Source organism: Gavialis gangeticus, unplaced genomic scaffold (assembly GCF_001723915.1).
Source record: "Gavialis gangeticus isolate Ggan-Ray unplaced genomic scaffold, GavGan_comp1, whole genome shotgun sequence".
In the NCBI taxonomy this organism is placed as follows: Eukaryota; Metazoa; Chordata; order Crocodylia; family Gavialidae; genus Gavialis; species Gavialis gangeticus.
The window spans coordinates 76,950,364-76,965,618 of record NW_017728993.1 but is presented as its reverse complement, the minus strand read 5'-3'; the positions used below and the strand labels follow the sequence as shown (position 1 = coordinate 76,965,618).

At 42.0% G+C, this 15,255-nt stretch overlaps 1 protein-coding gene across 1 annotated transcript in view; it reads left to right on the top strand.

The window, feature by feature from the left end:
• KCNT2 (potassium sodium-activated channel subfamily T member 2) overlaps positions 1 to 15,255 on the top strand; it is a 451,804-nt gene that overhangs the window by 113,199 nt on the left and 323,350 nt on the right. Inside the window, exon 3 of the mRNA XM_019502030.1 lies at positions 7,760 to 7,859. Coding sequence (XP_019357575.1) covers positions 7,760 to 7,859 — 100 coding nt within the window. The remainder of the gene's footprint in view (positions 1 to 7,759; positions 7,860 to 15,255) is intronic.

Below are 15,255 nucleotides of genomic sequence, written 5' to 3'. Positions count from 1 at the left end.
ACTAGCAACATAGTAACCTTCTTAACCTTTTCTGTAGCAGGACCCATTTGTAAGCATTGATGGCCAGTCCTGACCCGGTGTCCCACACTCACAAACTGCTGCCCCCAGGCCCCAGCCCCCAGTTGGTGAAGTGGGGTCGGTGGGGAGGCCCAAGCAGCCCCTTGCAGGCTGGCACTGACAGCCTGCAAGGGAAAAGCCAAGTTTTTCTCCTTTAAAGGAGAATCCATTTTTAAAAGTTTGTTGGTCCATTTTTAAAGTCTGTTTGTGACCCTTTCATATATTCTTGCAACCCATTTTTGGGTTGCCACACACGGGTTGAGAAATGCTGAACTATATATGTCAACCCATCTCCCATCAAGACCCCAAAGCATTGTCACCCTTTATGACCTGCATCTTATCAGAAACAAAAGCAATTAAAAGAATTTCAAGCATTATGCACCATAAAAGCACATGGAGAACACCTCCCTACAGCAAAGCAACCTCACCATGTTCAGGGTTTGTAAGACTGCCTATCCCTCTTACCTGATACTGCAGATCTCTGACCTTGCTCACATCTAAAAGGCTTTATGGAAGATACCTAAGAAGCTCTAATTGCTAGTTTTAAGGTCTTTCTTGGGAGAGATCAGTTAAGCCCTCTCACCTAGCCGGAACACTGACTCACTGGATGGCTTTCAGTCAGAAAACCAAATCCTTCCCACTCATTTGTTAGGGAAAGATTCACTACACATCTACTGACCCCCTCTGTTGCCACTGCCAGATTTATTTTCCAAATAGCTCAAAGAGAGCACACAAAATAGAGCCACCCGCTTAGTTGTTATTTTTCTAACCTTTAGAAATTCATGAAGTACATAAAGCCAATTAGGGTACCATGACTAATAGCATGTGCCTCATATTACTAAGCAATACAACTCTTAAGTTTTAACAAGCTACTGCAGAATACACAATTATTCTAAGACAAATTACGCACAGTTGCTATAACATCAGACATCAATAATTCAATTTTGTTCCAGTTTTTCAAATGTTTTTATAAATGGATAAAAAATAAATTTTATCTGGGTTTAATATCTAGTCATAATGAATGTTCTGTATAGGTAATATATTTCAATAGGGTTTACCATAAATATTGTACAGCTATTTTACAAGGATTTCAGCCAGCTACAAAGAAATTGCAATGACTTGCTTCCCTTCGGCAAAATGGCATGGCAAATAATCAGAGCCTAAAATAAGTCCCAAATGGAAAAATAAGTGAAACTTTAATTCAGTAAAGGAGGAATAATGGAAAAAGCATATCCAAGAAATTAATTATTAACACCATGTTTTGAAATAAGATCTGAAACAAACCACTGCAGGGATAGATGTAATTAAAAAAAACCCAAAACTAGAAATGGGTTAGAGAATTATGAGGAAGTTCAGAGCAAGCCTATCAACAGTCATATTAGAGTTGATGAAAGGAGAGAAAAAAGGCATACAGTTGGGATAGCAAAATTATACAAAGAAAAATAAGAATACTTAAAGACAATAAAAAGGGTCCAAACCACAGCTGCTAAAAACTATCACTGTAATTTTATTCTGAGTTAAAATCTGGCCTTTCTCTCCAAAATACAGACTATTACAGATTCCAGTAAGTTAGCACTTAATGCCTCCAAGCCAAGGTCACAAACAGCACTGAACAATATATCAGTTTATACAAGAGAACGCTTGAGAAAAAATGTTAACATGTGCTCAAACTGTCCAGGAAACATCATTCAATCACTTATTTTTATTTAATGAAACAAAGAAACAGATTGCAGATCTATGGTATCAGGAATTTTCTTTTAAATGTGACAGACAATATGATACTATGGTTACAGTGGTACAGTGAAATTATAATCACATAACATAGAAGAAATAAAGCTTAATAGGATTAAAAATGTCTGACTGATATAGCTGAACAGAGCTTTCAGGCATCAGTGTCAAATGGTAGATGAAGACATACTACTTGACAATCTGCTTGTGAAAAAAAATCGAAATCAAGCCACATGGACCATTTTGAAACACTGAAAGAATATAAAATTGAAATAAGAAAAAAGTTAACCAGCATACAGAAACTGAAGTTAACAGATTGATAGGTAAGAACTGTGTAGATCTGAAGGATGTTAAAAATAATTTAACAAAGACATTCACAAAAAGGCAAATATATGCATAAAAAACAGGGTTTATATAGATATACCAAATCAGTTCTGGGCCTGCTTCCTCTTTGGTAGCCTATACATGTGCAAAATGATTGTAAAGCAAAATTTAATCAGAACAGTACTGTTTCATGCCCACATTTCATAGGCTTTCATGACTACTTGAAGTGCAAAGAACTGAAGTACTAGGCTCTCACTATTTAGACAGAAGCAACACTATCAAAACTATGAGCAAGCAGAGCAAGTCAAGAAATACCTAATCCTACAAAGTGCATTTTGGGAAAAGGTTGTTCAGGAAATGATTACAGGCTGCCAATAGATCAGACTTTGCCCAATGCATTGCATGTGACCAATAACTATTGTTTCAGAAAGTTATATGGAAGCTATCAGTATATGTTTTTAAAACATTAGTTATTTGTCACATACATTATAGTGTGTCAAGGTCTGCTCTCCTGAAAGTGAATGTCAGTGAAACCATTTTATATCTAAAAATGGCAAATATCAGCCAGTTCATCATCAGCACCTTCCAAGGAAAAGGATTATCATCATCTTCCTCAGCCCCCTCCAAAGAAAAAGGAAAAGAAAGAAAAGAAGTAGCTTAAGAAAAGATTTGAGAGTGGTTTTCAAAAGATATATTATCTAGGATTGCCTAAGAAAATGGTTTGACGTTGACGTCAATGTCATGTTTGAAAACCCACTCTTAAATGTATAATTTTTCATTAAGCACCTTCTTTTCTTTTCTTTCCTTTTTCTTTGGAGGGTGCAGGGCTCAATGCTGTTGCATGACAATCCCTTTCTTTGAAAGTTCTGCTAAGGCTTTCGCTAGTTTTGACCTAATGGAAATTTTTAATGAAGTACAGGTAACATCTGTCAGGTGCTTCAGTGACAACACAAGACAACTTAATGGAGATGCATCTGATAACCAAGGAATTTCACCAGCAGCAAGATTAGTCTTATGAGTTCCTGCTTGTCACAAATAAACTCAATAATACATCTTGGTAAACAGGACGTCAGGGTTTGTGTAATTTTTATGTAAAGCCAAAATAACCCGTCCCCCGGAGAATTCTGATACAGGCATTAGTTGTGTAATATAGAATGAAGATATAGCTGCTTCATTATTCAGATTCAGTGGATACAGGATTCCAAAATGTGTTTCCATTTGCTAGAGTAAATCTACTCCTAGAGCCCTATCATAATATCAGCACTATGAAGTCCATCATTCTACTTCACAGCATATAACATTTCAGTTTTGTTACCTGAAAGTCTTATCTTTTCCAATTGAAATAAGACCAAATCTGAATCATTCCTCATCATTTGGAATCATGAAACCTAAAAAAATCTTCTCTGCAGTGTAAGGTAATCTTACGTGTTGTTGCCAGGCTTACCCATCTTTAAGACACCAAAGCTGCAGAAGTATAGCTAAAGCAGAAGGCCTCAAAAGTCTGTGTCTGAGTGACTGTAGCATGAACTTTTGCAGATGTAGCAACTAGCGTGGTCAGCAAAGTTGGAATGTTCATATGTTTAACTAAGATGCAATCAAACAGAGCACAAGGATAAGGAAGAACCATATATCAAATACTCTATATACACTATATTATAGCTTTATCTTAAAATATTAGAAACAGTAATTAATGCAACCAAATGTATTGAATGTTATTTTGCTGTAATATTTTTGGATTTTGTTAGAATGCTTAGATAAGTTATAAAAACAAAGCAGCGTTGTCAGACCATAAAGTAAAATGAAGAAGTAACAAACCAGTGTGAAACAGCATTTCACAATGGGAAGGGAAAGGCAATAAGAAACCCTCCTTTTTGCTTTTTTTGGTTTTGCAGGAATATATATCTCAAACAATTAACACCTTCCAAGTCCACAAGGCATCTAATTTAATCCAATTCTAAAAGTTTCAGTGAGACAAAGACATTGAAATGAAACCAATCAGACATTTATTAGAACATTGGGACCAGCCATTTACAAATATTGGGCATAGGCTAGAGGGAAATTTGGACTTTTACTTTTAGACTTCTAAATCTGGACTTCTCTGGAGCTCAGTGAACCAACTCAAGTCCCCAGGGGAACAGAGAAGTCTGCACAGTAGGCCTGTTTCTTCCCTGAATCTGAGGCTATGTAAACGTTGTCTTTATTGCTACAAATAAGTCCTTGCTATTGCCTTTCCTAAGAAAGCTTTCAAGTTGTGATTTGAATGGTTTTACTGATCAATAAATATCCTCTCTCCCATAGTTAAAATTTGATGTAACAACACTAAACAACACTTTTGAGAGGAATAACATCATATTTTCAGTATGAAAGCTAGTATTTTAAGTATTTGTCAATGTGGAATCTAAGAAGTATTTCATATAGTCAAAGTATCATCTTTCTTGATTTGCAATCTTTCTTTGTTACCATGGCCTGCTAGGTTTTCTCTTTCTCCCCTATGGCTACTAATTAATGAACTAGTGATTTAGAAGAAGTTTTTTTTTTCACATAAGTTTTAATTACAATGAAAGCAAAGTACCTACATATACTTGAGGATCTGAGCCTTACTATTACACTGCCTCTCAGCTATACTAAGAAGCACCAAAGTGAAGCATGACACCCCCCCCATTTCCCTGTACACAATGTGTAGAAATAAGCACAAAGAGTTGCTTCAGAGTAGCGCAAGCAGAAATGATCCTATCAGGGTGCGGGGCCAAGGGCAAATCAGTCTGTGTGGGGCCCCGCCCCCGGACATGAGGAAGGTGGTGGCAGATTCAGGGCGGAGGGGTACGAACAGCCTAGATAGTTATATTACAACCATTTTCTGCCTTGGCATACAAAGAGTGGTCCAACCATTGAATTTTCAGATGAAAAGGGGCACTTACACATCCTCCTCAGCATGTACTTCAAGAATGTCTACCAGATTGTGTCCCACAGGTGAAACTGTCAGAGGAATCCTCCCAGGACTTTGGTGTGAGAGGTGCTGTCAAGACTAAAGCACTGAAGCATGTCCACTAAGGCCACTGACAGGTGTTAAATTAAAGGTGAGATAGGATCTGATGCATAATCCCAACAATCTTGCTTCCTGCCATGCCATTAACTCATGGCAGGAAGCGAGACTGTGGGATCAAGTAACAGAGCCTATTGCACCACATTGCTGGTGCCAGGGGTACCCTGAATCATGATTCTGGGCTCCCCCTGCACCAGCAAGTAGCAAGCTCAGCTGCCTGTGCTCCTTATGCTGCAATGCAGATAGGAATCCCAGTCAGCTGATCAGAATCTCTAGCTGAGGGAGTGCATGGAGCCCTTGGCCACACATTGACTTAAAGACATGATAGAAACCAGCCACTAAGGTATTACATATATTTTGTATGATAATTTTTATGGCTTATTCCTCAGTTTATCACACCATAAATTGGTCCCCCAGGTATGACTGTAAACTGCATCTGACTGGAGGACCTGGTGGCAACATGGTGGAGCTACTTGTGGTGGGGTAACTCCTATAAAATACCACAATGTTGCAACCTCTAGAATAAGGTGAGTATAGGGTGCCTCCAAACCCTAGTCCTCACTGCCTTGTGGGTACTCCTTGGTTGGAGAAAGGCTAAGGGACATCACTTTGATAGAAACACACCCTTACTGAGGCATTAGACAGTCAGCAGCAGTTATTATTTGTTGCTTTCTGATAGAAGCTACAACGATTGAGGCACTGACTGTCTGGACTTGGTCTGGCCTTTGGATTCTGTCTCAATGGTCTAAAGTGGGGTGGGGTGGTAGGTCTTGGGCAACCTCCACTCTTCCATATTCTTGCCTAGGCATATATGTCAAAGGCTGTGATGTGATGCTTGCAGAACTCCATACAAGCAGATTCATCAGACACCTGACTAGACCTCTTGCATGTATCCCATGATCCAGAGGATTACTGGTTGCCTACTAATTGCATTAACATGTGGCTAGGTCACTACTTAAGACCTGATAGACCAGTTAAACATGTCTTAAGTGTAACATCTGTCAGGGGCCTCAGTGACATTAAACCTACATGCTATCCACAGTCTCTGGATACATTCCTTCTTCCTGTTGCTTTTCTGAGTCCTTCTTCCCATTCTGGGGAATTAGAAGCTTTTTGCTAGCTGAGCTTGATAAGATATCAGGAGTCTGTAGGTGAATGTTCACAATTCTAGTTGCTACTAACAGCTGTATGGTTTCTTATTGCTTAGGAATTGAGGATGGGACTTTTACCACCCCCCCCCAATTAGTTTACCATGTGAGGTTCATTTAGCTTTTGTCATTTTTACATCTATTAGACTTCAGCACTTAGCCTTCATAGTTAAAGGACCAAGCAGTGTTCCATTACAAATGTTGTAACAGACATATTGCAATGCACATTCTAACATTTAGTTGAAGGACAAACTCTTCTGATTTTTTTTCTGTGACTACATATTAGACTATTTTCAAAGTGGTATAAGAAAGGATAATTTTCAGAATTAATAACTATAACATATTCAGTTAAAGTATAATTTCCCCCCAAAACACAGTTTATGTGGAACTCTATGTAATTTCAGGGCTGAGTAACAGGAAAGACAGACTTTCCACCCTTAGAATATATTAAATGTGCCCTGATAAATGCAGAGGTGAGGACATCCATAACTAAGCCCTGATAAGGCAAACATTAACAGACATAAGCAATTCTGTTGAGCTCAGTGGGACTATTCATATGCTTGCGGTTACTGATATGCACAAGTGCTTGAAGTACTAGAGCCTTAGTTAGCAATAACAAGGGCCACTAGTTATCCAATGACCTCATGCTAGATCTTGATGTGTTCAGCTGTCAGTGGGGCTCTCCTTGGATACAAGGGGTCAATAGCATGTATCCAAATTCAGGATTTGACCCTCAGTTTACAAGTCCACAAATTACTATCAGTTGCTAATGGTGTTTCTGGTTGTCCTCTACCAGCAATGATTATCAGGATAATTACTGGACACTTTTCCTTTTTTTAAATACAGAAATAAGATGCAAATGTTGACACTAGTGCAATTCTAATGCTGTACTCCCTTTAATGATAAAATCACACTCATATCGTAGGCCCTGGTCATAGAATGAGTAAAAATCCTGATTCAATGACCATTAAGTCAATAGTTCCATTGATTTTAATTAGTGCTGGATCCAGTCCTAAGTACCTATGTAGAGCCCCCATTACTTTGAAGAAACTCTGACTATGTAAGGCCTAAGTTCAAAGAAAATACTGCATTACATTTTGTAGCATTATTTCAGACCCTCTGTTTGATATGATTCAATGCTTTCTCAATGTATATACACTAAAGGATGTAAAGTTACAGTTGTATAATTTATGTTATTTTTCATATTTGCTATCTTTTGAGAGCTTAATTATGAAATTCACTATTAAATTAACATATTTTAATATTTCATCAATTATCATCTATTTCCAATATGAAGTGATCCCATAAAAGCTTCCAAATACTAATATTGAAATACTTGACGTTACCAATATTCTGCCTCGGACTAAGGGAATGACTTCTTACTTTTAAGTTATCTACATTAAATATGGAATAAAACCTAAATGAACTGATATTATTTTTCTCTCCTTCTATAAAACAGGTCTCAGAATACGATTGTTCAATTTTTCTCTCAAGTTATTAAGCTGTTTGCTATATATAATCCGAGTACTCCTGGATGATCCTACACAAGGATATGCATGGTAACATTGCTTTTATATATTTGAACTTTTAAAGTATTTCTTAAATTGTATGAGTAGATCAATCAGGTTTAAACATTTTTATTGTTCTGCCAATAGGTATTTAATTTCAGTTTTATAGGTAGAGCATGAATCACAAAACTAATCTTATATCCTCAAGAAGGATTCAAGTATATAACTGCAAAGGATGTGGCTTGTCTTCAAACAAAAGCTTTTTTGTAACATACTCCTAATATTATATTTACTCTATATTTGTTCACATACTAGAATAGTGTAATGATGCAGCAGTGCAAATACCTCGGTTTATTCTCATTGCTGCATAAAAAATCATGTCTGACACATATAGTGATAATACATTTAAAAAAACCCTCAAACAAATAAATAATCCACAGCTGGATCCTCAGCTTGTTCATCCAGAATGTTAGAAGAAAGCAGGAAAGTGATTGACAGATTAGGAAGAAAAAAAACGTGAGGTGGGAAGATGAACAGAAGATACTGATATTCTCCCTTGAAAGCAGTGGGTGCCTGGCAGGAGGAGGCATCAGTCATACAGTTCTTCTAAACTGGACAGTAGGGCTGTGTGAAGCTTTGGTCCCTAATTTGATTCAGCAGAGATTCAGCCCGATTAAGTGGCTGAATCTCTGAATCTGAATCAAATCAGAGGACCCTTTAATCTTTCCAAATCGAATCGGAACCCTCCCAGTCAATTCAGAGAGATTTGAAAAGATTCAGCAATTCGGACATAGACACAGCTTTAAATGTTTTTTCTACATACCTCTAGGTAGCAGGCAGCTCAGGAATGCTGTAATGCTGGGGCGCATGGCAGGTCCCACAGGACTCGGGGGGTCTGTCCAGCGTGCTCGGCAGCAGACCTGGAAGTGGACAAGAACCACTTCTGGTCCACTTCTGGGTCCACTGGGGAGTGTGTTGGGCCCACCCCCATGCTCCCACCAGCTCAGCAACTGTTGCCTCCTGAGTCTGGTGGGTGGGCACCCAGGGTCATCCTGTGGCCGATCACTGAGACGGGGGCGGAACATGGAGGTGCCCCCCCTCCCAGCACACTCCTTGGTGGACCCAGAAGTGGACCAGAACTATTTCCAGTCCACTTCTGGATTCACTGCCAAGCACATGGAGAGCTACCCGCACTCCTGTGGGATGCTGCATCCACCCCAGCATCACAGCATTCACGAGCCGCTCTGGTACCTCAAGGTATATAGAAAAAATTTTTAAAGCTGTGTCTATGTTTGAATCCCTGATTCTCCAAATCAGCATCAAATCTTCAGATTCAGATTCAGCTGAATCAAATCAGGAACATTGATCCTAAACAATTAATTGAATCCCTGTCCCTGATTCGGGCCAAATCTGAATCCAAATTGAATAGGGCCTGCTTCACACACCCCTACTGGACAGTAATATAGAGGAGCTCTGAATGTGCTGAGAAGCTGCTCCAGTTGCAGTGATTCAAAATCCTTCAAAAATGCAGTTACTTTCCTACATGCTTAGAAGCCCTGGATGGAAACTTACTCCCGGTGCCCCCAAAAGTGTTTCAGCTGTTTCTTCCAGTGCCTAATTACCCATACTCAAGTAATCAATGGTACAGTTCACCCACCACTTGCATGTACTCTTCCACAGAACATGTACATTGCTGCATGACCAATTTCAGCCCTTAGTTTAGATGGACAAACTGGTGGTTCTCGCCACATAATTAAGGGCAAATATGCTAACCACACATGACCCTTGGTTAGCAGTGTCACCAGCTGTTATGATTGTAATGTGAATCTCAGGATATTAAAAGTGCCCAGTAGTCACCTGAGAGTTAAATCTTTCATCTAAATATCTAATTGGCTCTTTCATCTTTTACCTAAAATATGCATTTTTAAAACAAACAAACCACCCCTCATGCTTCTCAAAAAGAGTTTGAGAATGCCATCCAAAGTACTGTAAAAGGCTGAAGGCATAAGCTGTATTGTTCTTTCTTCAAATCCCATTATATTTTGTTGGCCTGACACATGATTTTTGAGTACCTGAATTTGGAAATACTGAATTATACATACTCCTGGTAGTTGAATACTCTCTTCTTCTCTCTTTAAAGTGAAGTCGCGCAAAATAAAAATAATAAAAACTCTAGATACAAAAATACTATATTTTATTGAATCGTGCATTGCTCTACTCCTGTTTCATTTGACATTTAATAATTCAAGCTAGTTGCAAATTTATGAATCTCACTTTCTGCCCTTTTAAAAATATCTTACACAGTTAAACTTTCCAATGCTAAATATGAATGCATGTCACTATTGTTATTCATTAATTATTGCTTCCATAAGATCTAATTCTGTTACACGGGTATTGTGAAAAGGAAGATTCATGAGCAAAGATTCTATTCTCTGGGAAGAAGTGTGATAGACACAGGCCTTTTGGCAGTGCTTTAAGCAGCTGACAACTAGAAGGATTATTTTGCTTTATTATTGGAAGCAGCAACGTGTACTAAGGTTAAAATACAGGAGAACCTAGGATATGAAATAGTAATGAGTCTTTTATAATGCACATTTATAGAAATGCTATATATTTTAAGAAGAGCATCTGAAAGAATGGAAAATTACTTAAAGAAAATAAGCTGGAACTCAGTTATGCATAAGAACAGATGCATTATGCAGATGAACAATGGGAAAAAGAAAATATTATTTTTGAAAGTTTATAGTGCAGATGAGTTTGCTTCTGGGTCTGCTTAGCCACTAAGGGGCCTGCCTGAGGCCAGCCCCAGGGCTGCAGGCTAGAAGCCTAACCTAACCCAGGGCTGGGATGCCTCTACGGCAGCCCCTGTCGTCAGGCTATAAAAGCCTGCAGATATTTTGAGCCCTGGGATGTACAGACAGGAATCCTGAGGGCACTGCAGGCCCCTGTGTTCCCCTGGGCAGGCCACAGCCTAGCTGTGCCTACATCCCAGCACCCCAGCACTGCTGCCTAGCGCCTCCCCACTATGTGGCTGCCAGAAGAGTGCCATCCAGACCAGCAGGGTGCTGCAGGGTGCTGACGGCTGCTTCAGACTCTGACCAGGCCTGCCAGCCCCAAGGGTTACCTGCAGGCAGCCTCTGGCCAGCAGGGCCAGTGCCACCTTCTTGCAGCATACCCGCAGCAGCCTGCCCTGTGCCTGAAGGTGTTGTGGGTCATGGCTTCTGCCATTTGGCTGACTGTCTCATGCCATGGCCCACTGCTGAGCACTGTAGACAGCTGTCTAGGCCCAGCAGCTCAGGGACAGCTCTCTGGGGCTCAGAGAGCTGATGCAAGACCCACCATGGCTTCCTCCCTGTCCATAGACATACCCATGCCCTCTACCTGGGTCCTGAACTGGACCAGGGAGGAGACTGGCAACCTCATGGTACTGTGGATTAATGCAGAGGTGCAGCACCAGTTTGAGCTGGGAGGCTGGTCCAATGTGCATATTTATAAGGTACTGTCAGGTCAGATGCGGGAGCGAGGGCACAACCAGTGAACAGTGTTGCATAAAGGTCAAGTTCTTATGGGCAGTGGGTAACCGTGACTTAACCACAATTGTTGGTCCAGTCTTGCTCACAAGTCCGTACCTTTTATGCTGCAACTGGATGCCATTCTTGTGCCCTGGGACTCAGCCCATAGCTTTGCAGTATACACCAGGATGTGCAGCCTGCCCAAATCCCTGCCCCAGCCTGGGCCCCCAGTGACACATCACTGGGGGAGGGCCCATTGGGTGTCCAGCAGCTTATCCCACCCAGTTACCTGGCTGCAGTTCCCATTAGCAGCCCATGGACCCTTGGCCAGAACCTCCTTTGCTAGCTCTGAATCCCAGGGCCAGGCATGAGGCATTGCCAGCCATAACACTGCCAACCTCCAGCAGCACCATCTTCTCCCTGTGGGGGGTGGGGGTGGCTCCAACAAGATGCCTGGATGCCACAAACTGTGGGCTAAAGACATTGGCCACAGCCTCACAATGTCACTGACAGGGAGGACTGCCCTGAGCCACCAGCCATGCCAGCCCTGACCACATGGTAAGCCCCATGCGGGGTGCAGGGGAGGGCTCTCCCCACCCCAGACCCTATCCCTGCCTCCCTTTTCCACCTGACCTACCCACACTCCCTGACCCTGGGTTCCCCCCCCCACACACACACAGCATACAGAGGCAGGACACAGTGCTAAACTTTTTTGAGCAGTCTGTGTCCCCACAGCTAGGCTAGTATGAGCCTCTCATATGCCAAGGAATACATGTACAGTGGTGGTGATGTCCTCCTCAGCAGTGGGGGGCAGGGACACATAGCACAGCCACAGGTAGCCTTCCAGAGAGTAGCAGAGGTGATGGGACAACCCAGGCTTGCCCCCTCCATGCCATCATAGATCACAGTCCCATACCAGGAGTGTAGGTCCACCCAGGGCACCATAAGAATCAAAAGTAGCAGGGCGTAGTGGGCCGGGAACCCCTCAGTCCACACAAACAGCTCACCACACACCACCTGGGACATACACAGCAGGGGCACACTCAGGTGACAGCAGAGGTGCAGTGGGGGATAGGCCCCAGGGTGCCTCCCTGGAGAGACTCCCAGAGAGGAGGGTGGGGGGCACAGAAAGCATCTTGTCCCAGTTGTCTGGGAGCCCCATGCCTCCCGAGCCTGGGTGCCATGGGCTAGGGAACAGCACAGCAGATTAGTTGGCCTGCAGGGAGAGAAGGGGATCAGCATGGTTTGGAACTGTGGCAGCAGGTGTTGTGAGAAGCCTAGCCTGTCCTGACCTAGGGACGGGGTAGGGGAAGCAGGCTGTCTGTGGCCAGCTCCCAGCAGTTCACTGGCCCCAGGGTAGCATGCAGGAATAGGCGGCTCAGCCAGTGGCTGCCTGGGCCCAAGCTTGCCTGGCCAATTTATCTTAGTCTCTAGATACCCATGCATGGCTGACTCTCAATCTGAGACTGGGCAGCGCATGACCACTGGTACAGAGCATCTTATCTCTAAAATGTTGCAAACTATCACCAAAAGCTTCTGTCTTGTGGCTCTATAGGGCCTGCAGCTGGGCACGGGGGAGACGACACACTTTATAGTGGGGATATGGCCTCAGGGTCACCGTGGCCCAAAGCCAGAGAACTGTGGATATTTCAACTCCACGAGAGGTGCACAATGGACTGCACCATCTTCCTCCCATGGTTGCTGGCAGTCTCAGAGGACTGGTGACCAGGAGTTCCAGGCGCGCAGCTCCAGGTGCTGCGTGAGCAGAATACCATCCTGGGTCAGGGAATGTAGGCTACGGATGATGACCTCTGGGTGCTGAACACCATTCTGACCCTGGCAGTTGCCTCTGTCCCTGGCAGTTGCCACTGTTTAGCCACTGACCCGAGCCCTGTACTGTCCCTGGTAGCTGCCTGTTGCCCAGCAGCAGGCCCCTGCCTCGGCCTGGGAGCAGGTCCTGTAGCACCTCTAGCTGCCAGGAGCCCCTGGCCTGGCCCCTGCTCTGGGTCCACTACCACCCAGCCCCCAGTCTGTCCCAGGAAGCAGGCAGAAAATGGTAAACCTGCATACGTGACATCCTCCATTGCTGCTGTTCTCTGGGCCAGAAGTGTACTAGCCTGGCAAAAGCAGCAGCTGGGCAAGCAGGTTAACCCTTCCCTGCCTGCTTCCTTGGGGGACACAGTACAGGCAGCTACAACTAAGTAATGTCCTGGGGGCACGGGGGAACTGGGTGAGCCCCAGGGGCAGGGGTGAAGCCTAGAAGAGGGGGAGGGATTCTTACATTTTAGTCTTTTAGGCCTTTGCTGGCCTGAACATGTGACTGTTCCAAACTTGAGCTAGTATTGACACCAATCAATGTTTGTGCAGCTCACATAGTAAGGTGTAACAAGCTCCATACACTTTTTTTCTGGTAACTGCATTGTTTCAAAGCTTGCAGAGTGAGGTTTGATTTTTGCTGATACCTTTTCCATTGCAGAGAATTTATTACTTCAGATTATTATAAATGTGAATAAAATAATCCCTCTTCACTGCTTTTTCCTTCTAACTCTGTAAGATTTCTAGCCCACTTGAATCCCTCACTGTTAATAAAAGACCCCAAAAGTCATGATAGCTTCCTGGGAAGGGAAAAGATGCCTCATGGGTCCCGTGCAATCAGCACCAGCTTATGTTGATTGCTATTCCCTGAACATGATATTAATGGACAATGTAGAGCTATATCACACATTTCATGATCGGTCATTTCACATAATATAGTTAATTTGATCCTGTCAGTAATTTTGCTAAGTGATGTATTTTATATGTTTCTAAACATTGATGAAATCCCTAAGGAACACTTCCTACATGACTCTAAAACAATTAATTCTGCATCGTTTGAATAAAGTTTAATAAAACACAATTATAATGCAGCTGCTCTGTTTATATGAGTAGCACAAGTTTAGGAGCTGTGAAGAATTTGCAATGTGAAACCAGGGAGATATCTCTAAATTAGGACATATGAGAAATGTGGATAGAAGACAATACTTTATCAGGTATTATAATGGTACAAAACAAATTTAATTTGCATCCAGTGTAGAGATGTGAAAGCCCAGAAAAAAAACAGGAAAATTCAGGAAAAAAAAACATTTCCCCCTGATTTTTCAAGAACTTTTCCCCTTTTTTCCAATGGAAAAATTGGACATTTAGGGGAAAACTTAAGAAAAACCTCTTATGACATATTTTCTTTTAGAGTGATGAATTAAATGTTTTTTAAAACAAGGTTTTCAAATACTGTTTATTACAGCTGCCCTTTACTCCCTCAACATGATTTCTAATAACTATATAATATTAAGATGTTTTATGTAAGACAATCTACAGTATTAGGATTATTACAATTCCTTTATATAGTAGACATGCTACAACTCTCAAATCCAAGATACAATTCTTACCCGAGAGGGCACTGCTATCTGCACAGGAGGAGGAAGGAAGGACCCAGGGCCTTTGGTTGTGTATTTCTGCACTGCCTGCAGCCTGCCTTCCTCTAGCGACATTTGATCTAGAGTTTGGTGGAGATAGAGTAGTATGTCCTCATCCTGAGTCCTGACTCAGCCCCTCAACCTGGTCACCTCTCCCTTCAAAGGACTGTAAAAGAAACCTAAACATTTTGGTGCTGGAATGGAATCACTTCCTCCTGGACCCTGTGAACTTGAGATCCACAGAAGTATCTAACAGACTGCATCTAGCAACACAAAGAAACTGAAAGTAGACTTCTTGTTTGATGAAAGGTAAAAGTTTCAATTTCTTTGAGTTTGGTATATTAAACTATATTTTCAGTTAATATATTTTCATAATTTATGTAAGTCATAATGGAGTTCTTACCAATCTTACCAATTTGCTTTCTGAGCAAATCATTCTCTACTCTTACCCTATCAGTGAGGTAAGGTCTGAGGGATGGAGTA